This window comes from Vigna unguiculata, chromosome 10, assembly GCF_004118075.2.
Source record: "Vigna unguiculata cultivar IT97K-499-35 chromosome 10, ASM411807v1, whole genome shotgun sequence".
NCBI lineage: Eukaryota > Viridiplantae > Streptophyta > Magnoliopsida > Fabales > Fabaceae > Vigna > Vigna unguiculata.
In genome coordinates, this window is record NC_040288.1 from 7,504,633 (window position 1) to 7,526,771 (window position 22,139).

The 22,139-nt window shown below is 33.1% G+C and overlaps 2 protein-coding genes across 4 annotated transcripts; one reads left to right on the forward strand and one right to left on the reverse strand.

Annotated features, from left to right (window-relative positions):
- Positions 1-11,091: 11,091 nt before the first annotated feature.
- Positions 11,092-12,952, reverse strand: LOC114167659 (trihelix transcription factor ASIL1-like). The gene is made up of 2 exons (XM_028052775.1): positions 11,978-12,952; positions 11,092-11,377 (listed from the first exon to the last, which is right to left on the reverse strand). The coding sequence occupies exon 1, from the start codon at positions 12,768-12,770 to the stop codon at positions 11,982-11,984; it is 789 nt and encodes a 262-aa protein (XP_027908576.1). The 5' UTR covers positions 12,771-12,952; the 3' UTR covers positions 11,092-11,377; positions 11,978-11,981.
- A 333-nt stretch (positions 12,953-13,285) lies between these two features.
- LOC114167660 lies at positions 13,286-14,747 on the forward strand. Of its 3 annotated transcripts, none has more exons than XR_003600289.1 (2): positions 13,286-14,317; positions 14,446-14,747. XR_003600289.1 is itself a non-coding variant. In XM_028052776.1 (2 exons), the coding sequence occupies exons 1-2, from the start codon at positions 14,144-14,146 to the stop codon at positions 14,655-14,657; spliced, it is 426 nt and encodes a 141-aa protein (XP_027908577.1). In that variant the 5' UTR covers positions 13,286-14,143; the 3' UTR covers positions 14,658-14,747. The 3 variants fall into 3 exon arrangements, 1 of the variants encoding a protein (XP_027908577.1); XR_003600290.1 differs by having other exon boundaries at positions 13,286-14,301; positions 14,406-14,747; XM_028052776.1 differs by having other exon boundaries at positions 14,406-14,747.
- The last annotated feature ends 7,392 nt before the right edge of the window (positions 14,748-22,139 follow it).

Consider the following 22,139-nt stretch of genomic DNA (forward strand, 5'->3'; position numbering starts at 1 on the left):
AAAAGCATTAAATGCACTATGTGTAACACATTAATTATTCTTCTCTTCTTCACACACCCTAATTTACAGCTAGTAGTACTTATTTTCCTCCGTTGTATGGTTCTTTTATTCCAAATCAAGGTAACAGTGCAACCATACTAGACAAACAGTTGGACTAGAGTTGAAATATACTTCTATTAGGACAGTTGGTAGATAAAGAAACTTTAACTTGATTGATAAGAGATATTGGAATAAAACTTGTATTTGGTGCAAATCTGGGCAACAAATGGTAAAGACATTCTTTAGAACACAAAATTAAGCTTCAAGAATATTCTTAAGTTTATGTTAGCTTAATGGTTGTTTGTATATCATCGCCAATCAGTTTTCAAAAGAAATTGAAAATATGCTTGGTGCTTTATTGTTTTCATATGAGGTACTTGCAATTTTCTTTTTTGTATAGTTTGCTCATACTCTATAATATACATCTTCATGTTCTATGCTTTGTTGTATTAAGCATTTAATCAAAATTATAGGTAGCTAAGTTTTTCTCTAACAAGGCTTATAGTAAATAGTATAGAACCACTAGCATGATTAAACACTCAAAAGGTTTATATGAATCCTGATCGTAATAAGGATATTAGGTATGAGAAAAAGATGTGAGTGTGCCACTAAGGTCATGAATTTGAAATGCTAAATTTAACCAAGAGAAAACTCACGTACTTTATATATTGATAATAATTGATGAACTTTCTTTGGGATTCATTGAAAATGAAGGCTTTAGAAGTTTATGTAAGAAGTTGAATCCACCACAACTAATTTTTGCATGAGTTATTAGCTTACTTAAAGCCTTGAATTAATTTTGGTAAACATTGTATTATTTTTTTAATTAGGCTAATGATAGAAGCCTTTTGTCGCATAGGCTTTATCAAACAAAAAATAAGTATTTTCCCTTTACTAATGCAATATAGAGGTCAACTTAGGTCAATCCAAGGAACATAGGCCTAATGAATCCATTGATTAAAGGTTTTGGAGAGTTTGAAAGCTTTAAAATATAATTAAAAAGAGAAAACAATACACACAATAAGTAAAGAAAAACTATGAAGAAAAGTTGTAAATGGAAGTTGAAAAATGAAACCATTAGACGATGCAAAAGGAACAAGGTTCTAGACAATGCAATTGTAAATGACTAAACGATTTAAACTAACACATTGGTGGAAAGAGAACTAAAGTAGTAGATGATATGAAAATAAGGCATAAACGATTGAGAAAATTAGAGTAAAACATGATATATAACAACACACACTAGATGATACATAAGACAAAGCATCAAATGATAGGGAAAAGAAGAGTAGACAAAGCAAAAAATAAAGTCACTAGCCGAAACAAAATAGAAAGACACTAGGGGAATGAAAAATAAAGCAGTTGATGACTTGAACAGTAAGCTAAACAAACATAAAAGTGCCAAAAATGAATCATGATCAATCCTTATTCATTCTTGATTGTAAGGAATTCAAAATTGTCATCTTGTTAGTGAAGAATGTATAAACCAATCAAACCAATCAAACCAATCAGATATACATCCATAGTTAACAATTCTTAATCAAGAAGTTGAAAACTATAAAAATTTCAAGACAAAGTAGAATTTTCATAAATTCATATTTTGAAACAACTACTCAAACATGGAATTAAAACTGAAAACATTAAAGAAGGAAATAATGTGAAATGGTAAAAGCAAATGTGAAATTTAAAATAAGTATTGAAAACTAAAGTTGAAAGCAAAAGTTGTGTAAAAACGTAAAAGAGAATTTAGAAAACGCAAAGCATAATGAAACAAATGTTGAAATGAACATTAAAGAAGTCAAGGGAACAACTAGATTGTATTACAAAGAAAACTTGAAAGACTTTAAATGCTAGTCCTAAGAAAACCAATTCTACTCTGCTACCCTAGTGGCTCTATTGCCTCTTCCTTTTGTCCTTCTTGTTGAGATGTTTATAGCACTAAAAACAAAGAAAGAATATTCTCAACTGAATTATGAAAAGTTACTGAAAAAGTTCTGAAAAGTCTTGCCAGAGAGCGGCTTTTGGGTGTGTGTAATGTTGTGTTGTTGCTCAACCCTGAAAAATGTAGGAGGTGGCAATGTCCAGTTGTTCCATTTTGCTCCTTTATGGAAAATTTTATGATCGGTCCACATTACATATCTAAGCTATGAAATGACTCTATCCTAGGAAATGCTAATTACACCAAAATACAAAAGAAACATTTAAGCTAAACTTTTTTCTTTTTTCTGTGCTAAAAAAGAAAGCCTAAGAACAAAAGCAATACCCAAGTGAAGTAGTTAGTCTATAAAAGTATGAACAAATCAAGAGTTATAAGTTAATAAAGTTCTTAAAAATCTTAAATTGATCCAATTAATCCAATTTGCCCAAGAGTGAGTTGGATTTGATTGAGTTTAACATAAAATGCATAAACCAAACTCAACCCAACCGAACCAAATAATTTTAATGGGTTAAGTAATGAGTTTGTCAAAATCCTCCTAAACACGATCTATGATAAGATAGGTATATAACTCTCATCATCCCACATTTGACCTAAAGATACCCACACCCAAATCTTGGAGTAGGAAAAGCACATATAGTTGTAGGATGACAATATGTCGGGCTTGGTATGGGTAATGCCTATATGTTATACTTCTCGTTTGAAAAACCTTGTATTGTTGCTTGCCAACTGATAATTGTGCATATTTTTATAATATTTTAATTTAAAAAAATTATTTGAAAACATGTCTTTAAAATATAAACATACATAAAAATAACTTCAATTTCATAGTTTAAAATAAAATAGAAATATATGAAGTCATATTCTAAATAATTCTTCAATGATTCATATTTTTTTTAATAATAACTTTATTTTGATCACTTGATTTAAAAAAAAACTCAAATAAAATTTAGTAATAATTATTAACGATTAGTAGTATCCGTTAGTTGGATACCATGATTATTGTACCCACCCCATCAATAAACGAATAATTTTATACTCGTATTCAGTATTCGCGGTTATCCATTAAGCATATCCATTTAGTATCCATTAATAATTATTAATGGATCTTTTTCCATCTGTATCCAATTACTAAATGGTCATATATGACAATGTAGACGAAGAACGATCTAGACAAATTGATCAAGAAGCACCACAACATGTAATTGTTGATTTTTTTTTATTAAATCCTTTAATTCTTTTACTGAGGATGAAGATGACATCGTGGTTGAATCTCCAGATTATGAAGACAACAATGAAATAGGACAACTAACAAACATTCCCCCATCACAACACAACTCACTGTATAACTCCTCTAAACACTTTTGGAAATTCCCACATCATACAATTATATATGACCTACAATTTGGTCAACCTTAAACTATATGTATTTTATCCACCTGGGATATTATTTATTGAGTAGTCATTCAACACCAAGGAGTAAGTACATGATGCCATCAACTGCTTCCACATCTATGACAATTTCATGTATAAGGTGAAAATGTCAAGTCAAACAAGGCCTATGTTGTGATATGTCCATGCTAAGTATGCCTAGAGATGTAAATCAATCTTACAACCAAATGGTCAATACTAGAAAATAATGAAGTTGGAAGGTATCCACACTTGTGTTTTTCCACTGATTTTCATAAGACCATAACAAGTTCTAATCTCATATGATTTCAAAAATCATCCATGAAATTATTTACGTCAATCCTTTAGCATGAGTCTCAACAATCATAGCTTATGGCAATTCAATCATGGGGTACATGGTGAGCTGGAAAAAGGCATGGTTGAGAAGAAAATAACCATAAAAAGATATATGAAAATTTAGAGGATCTAGCAAGAAATTCCATCTCTATTGAATGTGACAAAACTTTACATTTCAAATTTTATTTGAAAGATGAATACCCAATCAACATATAGCAACAAGTAGTTGGGTGAGGACTGCATTTTCTTTTAGAGGGTCTTTCAAACATTCAAAACATGTATTAATGAATTCTAATTCAAATAGTCAGTAATCCATGTCGATGAAAGATTTTTATACCAAAAATACTAAAGGACCTTGGTGGCAATTTCACATGATGGTCACAACAAATATTACTAATCATTTTTTCTATCGTGGAGGATGAAATGATAGGTGTTTGTTTATTTTTTCTTGAGGGACTTAAGGAGGTACGTCACTCCACAACGTGACATGTGCCTCATTTTTTACTAGCAAAGGAGTGCATATTTCAAAGACAGTAATGGTTGGAATGAAAATAATTATGTATATGTGTACCTTATTTGACACACAACATGGAACTACATGAGGCATTTCACAAATACACCACTTTGTAAACATAGGTAATGATATTATCTCTATTCATATTATTAATGGATTATTAATGGATTTGTATCACATTTGTAGCATATAGGATGACAAAACCAAGATTATTTTTCTACTATGACAAGGAACCTTCCAATCTCTTCTTTGGAGATGACAACATATACTCACTTAAACAAATTCTTCACAAATAGAGATAATGAGGTGGAAACCATGATAGCAACTTACCATGTCTACTTTGAAGTGCAACAAAGACCTTGAAAATGCACAATCAAAGGCAAACATATAAAGTGTTTACCTTTGATAGGAGACTCACAAGATTTCACATGGAGGAAACAATAAATTCAATTGAAGTTTGACTATTAAAGCGATTTATAATTTGGTTAAACAAATTGTGGCAACTATTGGCAAAGTCTCAAAGTTTCACTAATCATGTCTACATGCTTTTGTTTCATGCAAACACACATACACACACACACACACCACGAATTTTCTATGTATATCGCTCTTGTGCACACATTTGAAAAAGTTTATCATGTGTATGAAGGATTCGTACAACAATTTAGGATTAAAAACTATTGTCCTCCTTACATTGGACTAATATTATCCCTAAATCATGAAATAAAAAGAACTTCAAACAACAGACCTACATTAAGTTGGATAAGGGTTATGGACAATAGGAAACAACATAGTCATGCAAAAAATGCTCTTATTGTCACAAACTTGGACACACCTACGTCAATTTGGATAATGGTGATGGACAAAGGAAACAAGATAGTCATGGCAAAAAATGATCTTATTGTCACAAACTTGAACACACCAGAAAAACATGTTCGAACATTGCTCAGGAATCAACTTCACACCATTAATTTTGTTTTTTAAACAAATAACAATCCATTTATTATGTTCTTAACTATCTAATGAATGAAAATTTTATCTACCTTTCAATTCAAGTTATATTTCATTATTTAACTACTTTTGATATAACAAATACAATTATTTTTTGTTTATTGCAAATAACATTTTAATAATAAATTTGAATGTATAAATGAAAACTATGTTCATCTTATTAGCATGAGGTCTTAATAGTGCTCCAAAATTGTTCATAATAATAGTAATACTCTGCAAACTACACAAAGCTTCATACATTATTTTTCATCAAGGTACTTTTATCAACATACTACATTGTTGCACAATCCTCTATGCATTATTTTTCATTAGTGAACAATGATCAACAAAGTGTATTGTTGTACAATCCTCCATACAACATTTTTCATCATTGTACATTCATCAAAAAAATTTCCATTGCATAATCCTTTACATTGCTTTCCATTAGGGGCCCACTAACAAACAAATTGTATCATTGCATAATTCCCATACATCATTTTTCGTTAAGGCACATTGATCAACAATATATATACCTCATGTCAAGAATCTCACTATACCAATGTTTTCATATTAGTTTACCGTTTTGTGTTCCTACAATCTTGTGTGTCCAATATAATAGATATAATATATATTGTTCATTTATCAACTCACAAAGATCATGCTAATTTGTTACTCAATTACTCTTCGCCTATAAATTCAATCATATACCAAATTAAAACCATTAAGTCAAAAAATAACATTTATACTAAACATACAAAATCTTCTTCCTCTCCACAACATCAAAATTCATCTTGAAATAGGCCATTTTACATCATATAATTTTATTTTTTTTAATCCTTATCTCACTATTATGTTTGTAAATGGTCGAATCACAAAACAAAAGGTAGGTGTCATTTTTTAGTGTATGTCTTTTAAATTGTTTTGAATTCCATACATTATACAATCATTTGAAGGGAAAAATAAGCACTAATTTGGTACACCTATATATGCACTAATTTGGTACACCTATATTAGACGACATTGAACAAGTTGCAGAGTACTGCCAACCTTAGTTCACAAATAATGGTCTAATTGAGGGTAATGTTGAGATATTAACTTAATGTTCGTGTATTTCAAATGTTAGTTTGTAAATTTAAGTTTCCATTTAATAACATGATTGGACTCTATGCTAAGTTAGCAAAATCTACGAAAGAAATAATGAAGCTTTTAAACTCACTCATAACAAACTCTTCCACAAATCTAAATTTCATCACTTCCACCAAAGTAATAACATACTTTAAAGGATTTATCTATTAAGTTGCCAAAATGAAAAGTTAAAATGTTTATAATCTAACCTATGTTGAAACCCTCCAAAAAAGAAAATCACATATAGTTGATCTTTCAGCAACTATTTCATTTCATAGTGGAAGTACTACAATACAAAATTTGTTAACAAGTTACAAAAATCAACTATCAAAGTCTAGTTGGAATTATTATTCAAAAACTTATTCATTACTCACTATAAACAAAAAATTATGTCAATGTGGCACAAATGACCATCTCAACTTCTTCACCCAAGTATATAACATAAAGAATCATGAACCAACATTAAATTGTTTTTCCAAACTAAATATTTACACGGTATAACTAATAAATGATTCCTAACTTTCAAGACCCTACTTATATTAACTAACAAAAAGAATGAAATTGCTTCAATAATAATTATTTTATATCAATTTCATATACATTCTCTTCATGTGCCTTTAACTCTTAATATAAATAAATTTCAATTAATCATCTCTAAAAATTAAAATTTTCTTTATTATATATATATATATATATATATTTGTTTACATAATTTTTTTAAAATATTATTACATAAATACATAAAATAAATTTTATGTTAAATAATTATTTCATAGAAATTATAAATAATTTATTATTTTTAGAACTTTAAATTTTAATGTTACTCCTATAATTATTATTGATCATTTCTAACTTTTATAACCAAATTGATAATAAAATAACGTTTTAATAATAATTTCAGATATTTTACCTTCCCAATGGAATCTTTAAAAAAATCTTTAAAAGGGGCCTTCGTTTCAAATCTTTTTCAACATGGAAAAAAACAATTATCATCATAGATAATTAAAAAAATATTAAATTAACAACAATTGATATTTTATATTAATTTACGCAACTCAAAATATTATTTTTTTAAGATAAACTACTATATTTATTTTATTTTTCATAAGTCCAAAATATATTTCTTTTATAAATCTTTAATTTTTTATTTTCTATTTTCAAAATTTTTTCTTCTCCTTTACAAAAATAAAAATAAAAAATAGAGAAATCATACCAAAATTTGGATCGACATAACCAAATATAATACCTTAAAAAATTATAATTTTTAGGAAAATAAATAAATGATGTTAAATATATATTTATGTAAAAGATAAAATGATATATTAATTATATAATTTAAGAGTTATTTTATTCAAAGTTTTCTAAAAGATGAAAAAGGTTTAGTAATTATTTAATTTATAAGATTTATGTAATTTAAAAGATTTTATAAAAAATAAGGTTTGATGAATAATTATTCGATTAAAGTGATTACAAATTGAATTTTCACTATATTTAGTGAATAAAAATAAGTATATAAATTGATTTTTTACGAAGATAGGAGTAATTATGAAATGAGATTTGTTACATGAAGGTTGTGAGATTTAAAGAGAGTGAAGCTCTATAAATAGAATAAAAGATAACACACCTTTTGACCCTAAAAAAGACATTGGAAACATAAGAAAGAGAGGAAAAAAAAAACACATGGTGAGGTCGAGTACAAAAGAGACAAAAATCAAGTAGAAGATAAAGTTGTTAATAGATAATGGGAGCTAACTAAATTTTTCATATTTTTTTTAATAGTTTTTATTAGTAAGCAAAAATTTTAGGTAGCTCCCCTTATCTCTTCAATACTTCGTCTTCTACTTAGTTTCTTTTCCTTTTGTTTTTGTCTCTGTTTATAATTTTGACTCCAACACTTTGTTTTTAAGATAAAAATGTGGCTTGCCTCTTATCTTATTTACAGAGCTCCACCCTCCCTAACAATCACAACCTAGGAGAGATTCACATAACAAATCTCATTTCATAATATTTTGATTTTCAAAACTAACTTATCTACTTATTTTTATTAACTAAATATTGAGGGATTCAGTTTTTAACTATAATTTTAACTCTAGACAATGCACAGTCTAGACAATGCACAATAGATGCACAGTGAGTTCACTCTCCATATACCCTAAGATACAAAACTATTGTTCTAATACCAAAATGTAACGTCCAAATCTTTCGCTTTGTAGTAAAAACTGCTAAAAAATTGTCTTACAAAAAATTTTGTTAGTCCCTTACCTCTTAAAGGCTTAGTATTCTACCCTGATTTCTCTCCCTTTTGCTTTTGTCCCATTATAGTTTTTTTTTTTCACTCTTTCTTGTGCTTCCAACACGTCCTTTTTGAGGTAAAAATGTAGTTTATCTTTTATCCTATTTATTTCCACTTTCTATAAAAGTGTTTCACATAACAAATCTCATTTTTGACAACTCTAATTCTCAAAACCAACTTATCTACTCGTTTTTATTCTCTAAATATTGAGAACTTCAATTTGTAACACCTTTAAGTGAATAATTACTCGTTTTTAACTTAATTTATGTTTTATTAAGTTAAATTTAATTATAATTAAAATTTAATTTATAATTTATTTGATTAAATTTAACTTATATTTTATAAATTTTTGTATTTTATTTAAATTTTCTTTTAAAAATTTATAAAATATTTTTTTCAAAAATTTAGGTCTAAATGGATACTCAACAAGTGAATAAACAGGTATTAAATAAATTCTTTTGTTGCAGGTTGAGTCACGGATAAACACTATTTGTGTCAAACTCATTGTCATTCCTACTTACAAATATCAACATGTTTTTCAAGACTGAAAACTAAACTAAACTTGCCAAGTAAATAGGTTTAATTTAGAAAATAAAATGTGGGATCTATTTGGGATTTTTTTTAAAAAATTGGGTTTATTTTTGAAAAATAAAAAATCCAATCTTGATAGTAAAGACATTGGTGTCCTACAAAGCAATCATAGAAGTTGTGCACATCAACATAAAAGAACATTTTGGAAAGCCACAATGATTTCAACACAAACTAGATTTTTCAAATATTTCTTCATGTTCACTTTTCATCAAGTGAAATTGCAATTCTTTGCTCCTTCACCGGTTCATGCAATGAACCTAGACTTCAGAAAAGGATTCCTACTAGGAGACAGATCTACGTCTAACAACTCAAATTTAATATGTTGAAACAATGAATTGTCGAAAATTGGTTAAACCAGCTACAGAAACCTCTTTAAAATTTTCATACTAGTTCAACTATTTTTAAAAGCACATTTTAATCTCAATGGGTGAGATGGATCAGATGGCTAAGAAGTTTCAAGATTTATGCAATTCATATAGACTTGACTAAACAAATATGGCCTTAGAATGTTCTGCCTTAAATGAAGTCTGTTCAGAAGCCAAATAAATAATAGGGAAGCAAAAATGCATCTTTACGCCGATCTGCTTGAGAAAGTCCTTACAAATATTTAGCTTGGTTATAACTTTTAGAAGCCGGGAAAACACTTTAATGCATAAATTTTAACAAGATTTTATCTGCTTTGAAAGTCAATAATCCAAAAGTAACATATGGGTGCTAAGCAAGCATCATTCAACTTTAATCAAGATGATTCGAGACAACTTCATGATGATATACGGAAAACCATACAACAAAAGTACTGTTACATATAGGATAAAGCATGATTGTCACCTACTCACTGAAATGTTGTCAAAAAAGTCATCCCCAGACAGATCATAAAAAGTGAAAAACATAAAATAGATTAATGTTAGATGGCCACTGCTGCATATTATGGAATAATCTACAAGAAGAAACAGCCAGAAGGGTAATCCGAAGACCTTAAGAGAAGCAGATCTTTCAAATTAGCAAGATGAAAATGTTAAGACTTCTTTGGTATATGGAAAGTATAGTTGGTGCCATATCACAACTAGTTAGAGAGAACACCAGTTTTGTCGTGCCACTATTGTCTTGTAACTACATACAAATGGCCAGCATTATGCATGTGTGATACTGAAAAAATCTTAGTAAGGAAATTTTCATCATTCCTCATTAATAAGTGGATATATAGACAAATGCACAATAACTACTTTTCGCTGGGGTTCTTAGAGAAGTGAAAGCAGTAGCCATTACGATGGTAAAGAAAACACGTTGGTTAGTGGAGGCTTGAACCAGAAACAGAATCATAATGGAGGCTTCAACCAGTAACAGAATCATTACACCCTAGTCTTAAGAAACTCGGGCAGAAGCCATCAAGCTAGTCAAGCATAATCTTTGGCTCTAAAATAACCCTTTCCAGCATAATAAACACAACGTAAATGTACCACATAAAATCAACTGCTAATTACCTTGACTTCCAGTAAAATAATTGTTAAGAGATATAAATCACACAGCAGTCCCGCGTACTTTTGACATGAATTGGTTCCAGACAGACATATTGACCTCTATTGGGACAATTGTGGAGAAATAAAGACGTATAATATTTGACAGAGAAGATAAAAATGTTATTCGATGTAACTCTTCCTTTAGAATGATAGTTTTCTGGTATGTTTCTTTCTAGTTTAACATTCATCCGAATGGATTTTTTCACAACAAAGTTATAGTATAAAAACAAACACAACCGACATGCACATTAGGCAGATCAGTATGTAACAAGAGAAATGCAGGTGCAACAGATAGAAACTGGGTCAGAAATGGAAGAAAAACATTTTTTTTATTCTGACCTATCACAATACTTTCCAGTTAACATAGATAAGTAGCTATAATAAGTAAACAACTTTTTCATATGACGCAAAAAAAAAGAAGAAATAATTATTGTAAAGATATCAATTGCATTATAATCAGCTGATGCCAAAAAATTAACTTACCCTCATTAATGTGAGAAGTACAGACTTCAAATGCAACAATAAATAGAATAAACAACTAGCAGCACGCTATGCAACTAGTTCTGTAGACTCTTCCATGGTAGAAACCATTCAGAGCTTATCTCGATCATTATATATTTCACAATCTGCAGGCAGATCAAACACGTAACCATGAATCCATAAACCAGGTGAGCAAAATCAATAGACAAGAAAATACAATTAAAAAGGTTAAACATGACTTTAGGAATGAAGAATAAAGAATACATATACGAATAGAGTAATAGTCCTTTACATGTCAAGCAATCCCAAACTGCCATAAATTGTGAGTTTGCTCACTTCTACATAAAGAATGATCACTGATTCATTAACAAAGTACATTTTTAATTGAGAGTACATGCCTGTTAAACTCGTTTTCATTTTTTTAATATCTATGAAAACCATATTTTTATCTCTTCTTCCATCTCACTTAGTCATAGAAACCACACTACATACACCAGCTCAAACTCAAACCAAAACTTTTAAGAGAATAAGTTTATTGGTGTTTGTCCTCATTCAGTGCTCAACTTTCTCCTCTTGGACTCCCAACACATTTCCATTTTCATATACAAAAGACCAAAGGTAAATATTTTCCCCAAAAGCATGTTAAACCTTAAACTAAAATGAGTAAGCAATAGTGTGTGAACTAATGAATATCCAAACATAGAAATTAAACTGAATTAAAATTGGAAAGTGAAATGAAATGAAACCTTTTCAGATTTGTTGAGTAATCTTGATCCTCTTGTTTGACCCAAACGCCCTCCCAATGGAATCAACGATCCTCCGCTGCGAGTCCAGAATCATCTGGATCCGCTTCTTCTCCATCTCCAACCTACACCTTTCAGTTTCCTTCATCATCTCCATCTTCAAACTCTCCATTCCAACAAACCTCTCAGCGAAAGCCCTAATCTCCGCCGGCAACGCCAAAACGTCGTCATCGTCGTCGCGATCGCCATCGTCCACCTCGTCCCGTTCTTCCCTAACATGCTCCCTCAAAAACCCTCTTTCACCGCTTCTCATTCTCACGGGCCTCTCGCCGAGAATACAGTTAATACTCTTCGACTTCACAAAGCTATCGCCATCGTTGCCGTTCTGATAAGCGCCTTCGTCGTCGGGTTCTGAATCGGTGTCGTTTTGGAACGGGGCGAGGGCGGAGATGGGGAGGGGGCCGCATTCGAGGTCCTCCATAAGAGCGTTGTACTGCCAGGCGGCGGGACGGAGCGTGGCGGCGACGTGTTTCTTCTCGGCGCGGTGGCGCTGGCGGAGCTTCTCCATCTTGTGGCGGCACTGGAGGGCGGACTTGGCGGGGTACGCGAGGTCGTAGCCGCAGCGCGCGGCGACGACGACGGCGACCTCCTCCCACTGGTTGTGGCGGAGCGGGCCGCGCTTGAGCGCGTACCACTTCTCCTGGTAGGCGCGGATGAGGTGGACAGTTTCTTGGTGGGTCCAGGGGATGGGTTGGGGCTTCTTGGTGGGCGAAGCGGCGTCGTTTGGGGTGGCCATTATGAAAGTATGTGAGGTGTGTGTGGTGGGTGTTTTGGTTTATAAAGGTTGTTATTATTATTGGAGTGGGTGTGAGAAATTGGAGTGGTGGGTGTACGAAAAGGTGTTGGTGATGGGTTTGGTTGACATTTGGTGGCGGCGGTTGGAGTGGAAGGGTGTGGTGGGGTGCTCACGGTGGATAGTCATACCATCCATCATATTCTTCACCATCCACACATGCTGCTGTGCTATAAGTTGCTACACCCTACTCTTACATTTTTTATGGTTTAAATTTAAATATTTTACTAATATGTGTGATTTAAATTTTACAACTGTGTTTAGTTCATGTTAATTAATTTGGCTGATTTTGCATCTCACATATATTTCTTAGGGAGAGATTTGGTTACAAAGTATACTAGACAGTAATCCTACTATTAATCAAAATTTGTACACTTAAAAAAGTACTTTTTGATAGGAGATTATTTCCTAGTGTATGTAAAGAGAGACTACAAATTGTATCATATGAACTACGTAGATTATCCAATAGAATGAGAAGAAGAACGATAATATTAGGAAGTATTATAATTATAGGCTTGAGTTCGAGAGATTGACTTTAAGTAATCATAAGGAATATGTTATTCACTTAATCTTTGACTTATAAGATATTAATATGATATGTAAAAGATATTCAAATATAAAAATAAAAATAAACAATTCAAGACAAGAAACAATATATCAATCTTAAATGTAGAAAAAGCGATGGCAGTTTATATTTATATTAGTTCATTTTATGACAAAAATTATATATAATTGATTAGACAATCTATTAAGTTTATGTAATATGTCCTTCAAGATACTCATTAAATAATAAAAAAAAGTTAATTATGTTTTTCGTTCTTCTACTATTATCATTTTTTGAAATTGGTCCCTCTCCCAAATGTTAAACCATTTTGCTCCTCGTGAGTTTGGAACTACTGATTTTAGTCCCTAATTTGTGAACGGTGTTAAGTTTGTGACTGCATGACAAACGGCGTTCCACCTAGGCTGGTCATCTAACAACACATGTGCATTCAGATGCAGACACGTGTTAAATGATTTTTTTTCTTTATTTATTTAATTCGTTTAATTAATATTATATAATATATTTAAAAGAGCCTCAATTTTAACATGTGCTTTTCGTTTTAAAGTGTGGAGACGGAAGGTTTGTGAAGCTTTGTGAATCCATAAAAAAGAAAGAGTTTGGAAGAGAGATCAGGAGGTTGAAATTTGAAGGAACGGAAATAGAAAGCCATTACCACGCCATCATAGAATATTGAAGTGCTAAAATTTTGTTCATCAACATAAGGTAGGTTCATTTGATTATTTGGGAAATTTTTGTGTTTTAGGGTTTCTAAATGAAGAGGAGTGTTGGGTCGAAGGGTGGTCCATCGTCTTCGTCTTCTTCTGCGCAAGTGGGATCTTCTCAATTTGGAAGAAAAGTTTGTGGTTGTGGCAACCAATTACTGCTTCTTAAAGCAACTACTATAAAGAATAATGACAGATTTTTCTTCAGGTGTCGAAATTGGGCTGTATGTATATTTTGTTATGGTGTTTGGATTCGTTAATTTGTTTGTGGGGATGTCTCAATTTTGTAAAATTTCTTACTTTGTATTGTAGACTGAATCACATTGTAACTACTTCCGATGGGTTGATGCAGTGGAAGGTGAAGTGGAACGAAAGCCTGAAATGGAAGAAGGAGAGAATGAAAATTTAAGTGGCAGTGAGACAATGATACTTCAGTTGGTGCAGAAGAATGCCAAACTAAAGAAGAAGTTATCGGCGGAGAGAAAAATGGGAGAAATAAAGCTGTTTCTTTTTTCATTTTGTCTTGGGGTTTTACTGTCATACTTTGTGTTCTGTTTCTGTTAAAGACGAATTGTAAGGAATAAGGTTGTTAGCAATTTTTCATTTCAATGCTATGAACTGCAGATTCTAGAATGGAATGTTGAATTTAAGTTTCTTAAAGCAAGTTTAAGTTTCTTCCTTGCCCCCTTTTTAAGTTGAAGTTTAAGTAAGTATAATTGATGGCATTGTGAATTGGTAGTAATGAATTTGCTTGATTTGGATTGATATCGAAAGCAATAATCAAATGAATGGTTGGTATCATATTTTGAACAAAAGTAATTACTAATATTTTGAATCAGTTACCATGAAAATCAAATGGTTCTGTCTTACAGAGAAATAGCTTGGTGTTGTTTTATATGAGGTTGCTCCCACTTGATTTGTGATATTCATTTACGCACAAGTTACATATTCTAATAACAGTGGTTAAACAAAATTTTGTAGTAATACTTTGAATCATAGCCACAAATTAGATATTCTAATTACAGTAGTTAAACAAAATGGAGCATCAATTTATAACCTGCCCATGAATGATAAAGTTGTATTCCATCCCAAGTGTAATGAAGCATCACGAAGCAAAAAATACATCTTAACAGTGCATGAAATAAGTAGAATGACATATAATATTGAAAACAGTGATCCAAGTGGTCCAAGTGGTCTGCTAAAGCTAAAACAACAACAACTGGAACTCTGCATCACATCTAACAAAAAATACATTTAAATCAAAATATCCATATGACCACCACTACATAACACAACTCTCAATATTTTTCACATGGGTTGTCCACTTGGTGGGTTGCTTGAACTTGCTTGTGAACCTAAAGTAGGTGCTCCGCTTGGGGGCTTGGATGACCTTCCTCCCTTCTTATTAGATGTCCTTCTTGTGGTGGTAGCAGATCTTAAGTTGGTCTTCCTCCCGGATGCATTGGCAGTGGCAGTTGTTGCAGACTTCTTTTTCTGTTTTCCCTGTAAAGAACATACACTCATTAGTTCCAACTTCTTAATTATATCAGATATGATTTCATTATGATAAATAGATTTACCTTGTTGGTTTTTCCCTGCTTGCAGCTTCTGATGTTGTGATCAAATTGTTCACAATTATTGCACTTCATTCTAAGATGCTTCTTCCCCAACCTAGAGTGACTGACATCCTCATCAGGTTCTCTCCTTCTTAATTTTTGTGGCCTTCCAGGAGGAGTCTTAAATATTGGGGGTAGGATTTCTGGTGCATTACTTTTAGGCCAGAGTTGTTGGCCATTAATGGGTGAAATTTGTGACCCATAACAAGCTTCATAAGCCTCCCTTTTGTAATATACGTGCACATAATCAAAGGGTTGTTCTACTCTATAATTGATTGCAGCCACGACATGTCTACATGGTATGCCAACTAAGTCCCAAAAGTAATAGGTGCAAATGTGGTTTGTGAGGTCAACTATGAATTTATCCATTATGAATCCTTGTGTAACTTCAAACTTACCATCTCCAGTCCAAACAACAAACCAATTTCCACTTTTCTCTATTTCCTTATCTAGCCTTTTGTTTGGTTTAGGCATTACAACACCCGTATATGCACTTAATTTTTCTCGCAAATGTGCAAACCTACTAATCAAGTAAGTCCTAATTCACTCCATCATTGTTATAATTGGTTTATCCCTAGCTAACAATATAGTGCTATTAAATGACTCTGATAAGTTGTTCATGAGGACATCACACCTAGAATATTCACTAAATGCATGTTTACACCAAGAATTACGTGGAATTGCATGTAACCATTCAGCAGCTTCTTGATTGACCTTCTTTAGCTCTTCCATATTTGTCTCCCAACCTTGGTAGTATGTGGCTTTAGCAGCTGCCATCATGAGATTCCTAATGACTATACACCACCAAATCTCTTCTTGTAGTTGTTATACAAATGCCTTAGACAAAAACGGTGCTCGAATCCATGCAATAGTTCATCAAATACTTGCATCAGGCCTTGTAAAATGTACATATACAATAACTCAATAATACATATAATTTAATTGTTCACAATTAAGTACACGAATCTGAATTTACCTTTTGCTGATCTGAAATAAATACCCATCGATTGCTTTGAATATCTCCAATGTCCTCTAACAATAATGTTAGGAACCACCTCCAAGTCTCTTTGCACTCATTCTCTACAACAACGAATGCCAATGGAAAGTACTGGTCATTTGGATCCCTTGCCACAGCAACTAATAGTTGGCCTCCATAGCTAGTCTTCAGATGACATCCATCTACACCTATGAATGGTCTACAGCCATTGACGAACCCTTTCTTGCACCCATCCAGACACAAATAGAAGGACCCAAACCTTGGCTGCAATGTGGGTTGAGGTTGATTAATTTTAATCTTCACTGTTGTTTCAATAGACATTCTCCTTAGCTCTGCAGCATAATCATATAACAAACTGTATTGCTTTTGCCCATCTCCTTCAAGAATGTCCATTGCAATCTCTTTTGCTCAACAAGCCCTCTAGGGGGTTATTGCAACATTGTATGATCTTCGGACATCATCAATAATTTTATTGGCTGTCATTCTCCCAACATTCCTAAACTTATCAACTACAATTTTGGAAACCCATTCCTTGTTTGCATTCTTGTTAACAAAAACTCTGCCACAATTATTGGTATCAATCAAGGTCTTCACCCTAAAAGTTTGACTTCCTCCAACTTTGCTGCATAAAATTAAAAATCCACACTTCCTTTTACAAATTGCCCTCACTCGGACATCATCATTCTTGACAAATTTAACCTCTCTGCCATTCAACACAGAATGCTCCATCAAAGCTTGCTTGAACTGTTTCAAGGAAGAAAACTCCATCCCAAGTTTGAATTTGAATTCCTTGCACATGCCTTCGCCCCTGAATATTGGGTATTTCCTCCCACCCTCCCCATCAGCAATATCCACATCACTATCTAGCTCATTAGTACTGTAGTTGGCATCTATTTCATGATTATCAGTACTTTGTTGTGTGCTAGAAGTACCCAGACCTTCACTTTGGTTTCCCTCAGCAGTACCCATACTAGTTGTTCTTGACCTCTTCCTATTTTTCTAGTCTTGTTTGAATTTTTTCCACCTGTCTAAAACTTGAGAAACATTCTTGCGTGGAGGATCTTGCATCCCAAAACAATCATCATCATCATCTCTATGTCTTTCATCCTCACTCTCATCCAATTCATCAGGTTTATCATCACTTGAAAGAACACCAGATTCATCACCAGATTTAGCACCAGCGTTTGCCTCTTCTTCATTTACATCACCATCATTAACAACCAGGTTTGCCTCTTCTTCATTTACCTCACCACCATTAACATCCACGTTTGCCTCTTCTTCATTTACCACATCACCATTAACAGCCACATTTGGCTCTTCTTCATTTATCACATCACCATTAACAACAACAGTTGCTTCTTCTTCATTTGCCCCAACATCATTAATAGCAGCACTAGCCTCTTCATTTGCCCCAGCACCAGCCTCTTCATTTGCCCCAACATCATTTACACCAACATCATTTACACCAACATTGGAATCTTCTTCATTTACCCCACCACCATTCACTCCTTCAACAAGTTCAACGACTTGAGCATAACTAACCAAATGATCCACATAAATCTCAACCTCCTCGTTTTTATTTTCTGCATAATCGGCCAACTCCAAAGCATGCCTATCTTCACATAATGGCCTTAGATCTTTATCCATTCTCCCCTTCTTCGGCTTTCACCACATATACAGTTCTCCATCATACTTAAAATCCTTCTTCAGAATACCCAATGCTTCGAAGTAGGACCATATATCTGGATCTAGTCCACACACTACATGCTCCTCTCCACCTTCGTAATGCAGCATCCTTCCCCTAAATCTTTCAAACATCCCCATGTGATGGAACACCATTGAAAAAACCATCTATATAACAACCAAAACAGAACCCTAAACCCATCAAACCCAACCAGAAGTCAAAACCACACTAACACACCCACTGGAAATTGGAACTGGAAACACCCAATAAATTTCCCCCCAAATCAAAAGCACTGAAACCCTAAATCAGAATGACAAAGGAAAGAAAAAACTTACCTCTATTTCCAGCCAATGTTGCTCTGCTCTTGCAACCTTGTCGAGAAAGCCACTCACGCACTACACCAACAACTTCAAACAAGCTCGCCAAGAACGACTCACACACGTTTGGTATTCCACTTTCACCAGCAGACCAAAAGCACCTTTTGTGGAGAAAATCTTTCTCCCTAACTTAGGAACGAGGATGTCGCTGGTGCTAATTCAAAATGAAAATTGCACGTGTTAAAATTTCATTTAAAAACTATATTACATAATATTAATTAAATGAATTAAATAAATAAAGAAAAAAAATCATTTAACACGTGTCTGCATTTGAATGAACACGTTTCGTTAGATGACCAGCCTAGGTGGAACGCCGTTTGCCACGCAGTCACAGACTTAACGCCGTTCACAAATTAGGGACTAAAATTAGTAGTTCCAAAATCACGAGGACCAAAATGGTTTAACGTTTGGAAGAGGGACCAATTCCAAAAAATGATAATAGTAGAGGGACGAAAAACATAACTAACCCATAGAAAAAAAACAATTCAGAATCTCAAGTCTTTATACAGTGTTCTTTTATAATTAATTACTATTTATAAGTAATAAGAAATGTTGATTTGAACCATTTTTCGTATTTTTTTCTATTTAATGAAAAGTGAGGCAAAGCGATGATTTGCGAGATGTCTCATTACGTCATCTTACTTCGAGTATAAGACTTGCAAGTGATTTGAGCCATTTTACTAAAATACTCATTATTTTATTACAATATACCAATACAACAGTATTTCACTCTCATAGTTCGAGGTTTGTAGATTCCTAAGGCATCAACAGGAGATATTCCTTACTTGTTTGACTATGTATAGTTGCGCCTCTTCAATGAACCATTCAATGAGTCATTAAGTAGTTAGTTAGTGTATTTTATTAGTTAAGCTAGGAAGAAGGAAGCTTGTCCATGGTTAGGCCAGAGACACTCTTGTATGTTTGAGGTGTAACTCAGGTGAATTTTATGTCCATGGTTGTGCCACCATATTATTGTTCCTTCTTTCTTTATGTTCCCTACCACTCTCATTTTGGCCATGTCCTTCATATCCTTCCTTCTTATTTCCACCATTGTTGTTCGTCGAGGGAGATGTAGGCTCACGAAGATGAAGACCATGGCGCCGGAATTGAATCTGGTTTATTGGAACCGAATATGCGCTTTGAAGAATTAAATGGAACAGGTTCCATTCTTGTTTGGATCCGATTCAAAACTTCATGCATGCTTGGTTTTAACCGGTTCCTTTTCGTGGAACCTATTCCAAATTTTTGAAAGTCCATTTGTGTGGTAGGAAATGGTGAGCTCGTTGAAGGATTTCAATATAAGGTTGATAGAGGACGCGTCTGCCTCTACTGGACGATGGTGGTTGTGGTTGTTCGTGTCTTCGGAGTGAACTAGTGAAGTGATGTAGTGGTTGTTCTTTTGGGTGGTCTATGGTGGTGCAACGCTTCACATTGCTTTTGATCTCAAGCTCATTTAAACCCAGGTTGTTGTGTTTGGTGTTGTAGGTGATTTCCTGGAACGAGGTGGTGGAGGTGTTATGGTTGTTGGTTGTTCTATAGGTGTTGTTGTTGTCGACATGGTGCATTGGTTCATTGTTATGGCTAGTGTGTGGTTAGGCGAGGCCAGTTGGTACCATGAGCTCGTCGTGGAGGTGATGAACTTGATATTTTAATTTAGGAAAATACATCATATTGTTATGATTTGAATGTGCTTAAACCCAACATTGTTGTTGTTTGGTGTTTTTGGTGATACCACGTTGATGATGTTTGGTGTTTTAGGTGATATCCTTGTTGTGGGTGTTTGTTGTTGTAGGTGATATCCTTGAAGGAGGTATTGACAATGTTATGCATTATTGCACATTCGTTGAATATATTGCATATGTATTCTAGTTCAAGAAATAGTATTAGGGATTTTTTTCTCGGATAGAGACTATCACATAGAGTAGTTGATGTCTTACTTAGTACATACAAATCGATGTCGTGACATTATTTGGATGGGATGACATTTATTAACCTATGTTAGCGGTTAAGGGAACCTAGATTAGTGAAAGATGTTGTATGGTGCACATTGGAGGAACAAGTTGCTAAGTTTCTACACATAATTAGGCATAATATCAAGAATCGTAGTGTGTTATTTTTATTCTATTGTTCTAGTTCGACTGTTAGTATACATTTTCATAATGTATGGGATGCAATCTTAACTTCGGAGTAAGAAATTTAATTCAACCGTCAGGGACAGAGGTACAAGATCATGCCCTCAACCATAGCCGATTATACTCGTACTTCAAGGTAATAGTGGCTATAATACTTTTTTTTTTCTTTTAGCTACTTACACAGATTAAACGATCTTCATTTACACTTTTAATTTGGCTCAAATAGGATTATGTAAGGCCATAAATGGAACTCATGTTCGAGCAAGGATTCCAAGATCTGAAGCTCCCAAGTATCGAGGTAAGAAGGACTGACCAACTCAAAATGTCTTTGTTGCATGTGATTTTGATATGAAATTCACTTATGTGTTGGCTGGATAAGAGGGGACAACATCTAATTCAAGAATATTGAAAGATGTTCTTGTTAAAGATAATTCGTTGGTCATACCCAAAGGTTAGTTTTTTTTTATTATGTTTAGGTCGTCGATCAATAATAACCTAATTGTGGAACCTAAAATTATGAATTTCCAATCTTTTGCAACATTAGTTCTTTATTTTCATCACCACCTTAGTTTCCAAGGACTCTCGAACTTCGTTTGTTTGAACTATCCATACTATGTTGATCTCATCAAAGTCTTCTATTCAAACCTGAAGATATCAATGGATACTTATTAAGTGAGGTTAATAGGACGAAAATTAAATTTAAACCTGATTATTGGTTTAATATCGCACATCTCATGTATCAAGGTCGAAAATTATCATATCCAAACATACAGAAGACCTCCCTTATGACTATCACACGCCATTGGCTACTATGTTAGACTAGATTTGTAAGGTGAAAGTGTAAAAAATGTGGGGTCACTAGACATAAATGAATGACTCCTCCATTATGTGGTGGTCCATTGGTTGACCCCTCGTCTAACTAATTTTGCAAAAGTCATGAAAGAATACATTTTTATGATATGAGCCTTGAAAAATAACATTTCTATTGACTGACCACATCATATCATGCAAATTATGCTAAAAAGTAGTGAAGCACCTCTTCCATACAGTATTTTGATAACCAGAATCATGCAAATGCTCTTCAAAGACGAATGAATACAATTATTAACTGCCAAGTTGTAGTTGTTGAACGTCACAACGCCATCCTCAATGACAGATACAAGAGAGCAAATTTCTGAGTTATTAAAAAGCATGAACGTTTCAAATGACAACTTATTCAGATAGTGTTACGACTTTCTTT

Bases quoted from the DNA above. Each gene is read 5' to 3' on its own strand.
- LOC114167659 (XM_028052775.1), bottom strand. From the start codon at position 12,770: ATGGCCACCCCAAACGACGCCGCTTCGCCCACCAAGAAGCCCCAACCC.
- LOC114167660 (XM_028052776.1), top strand. From the start codon at position 14,144: ATGAAGAGGAGTGTTGGGTCGAAGGGTGGTCCATCGTCTTCGTCTTCT. The intron at 14,318-14,405 runs GTATGTATATTT...TTTGTATTGTAG, and splicing joins TCAGGTGTCGAAATTGGGCT to ACTGAATCACATTGTAACTA.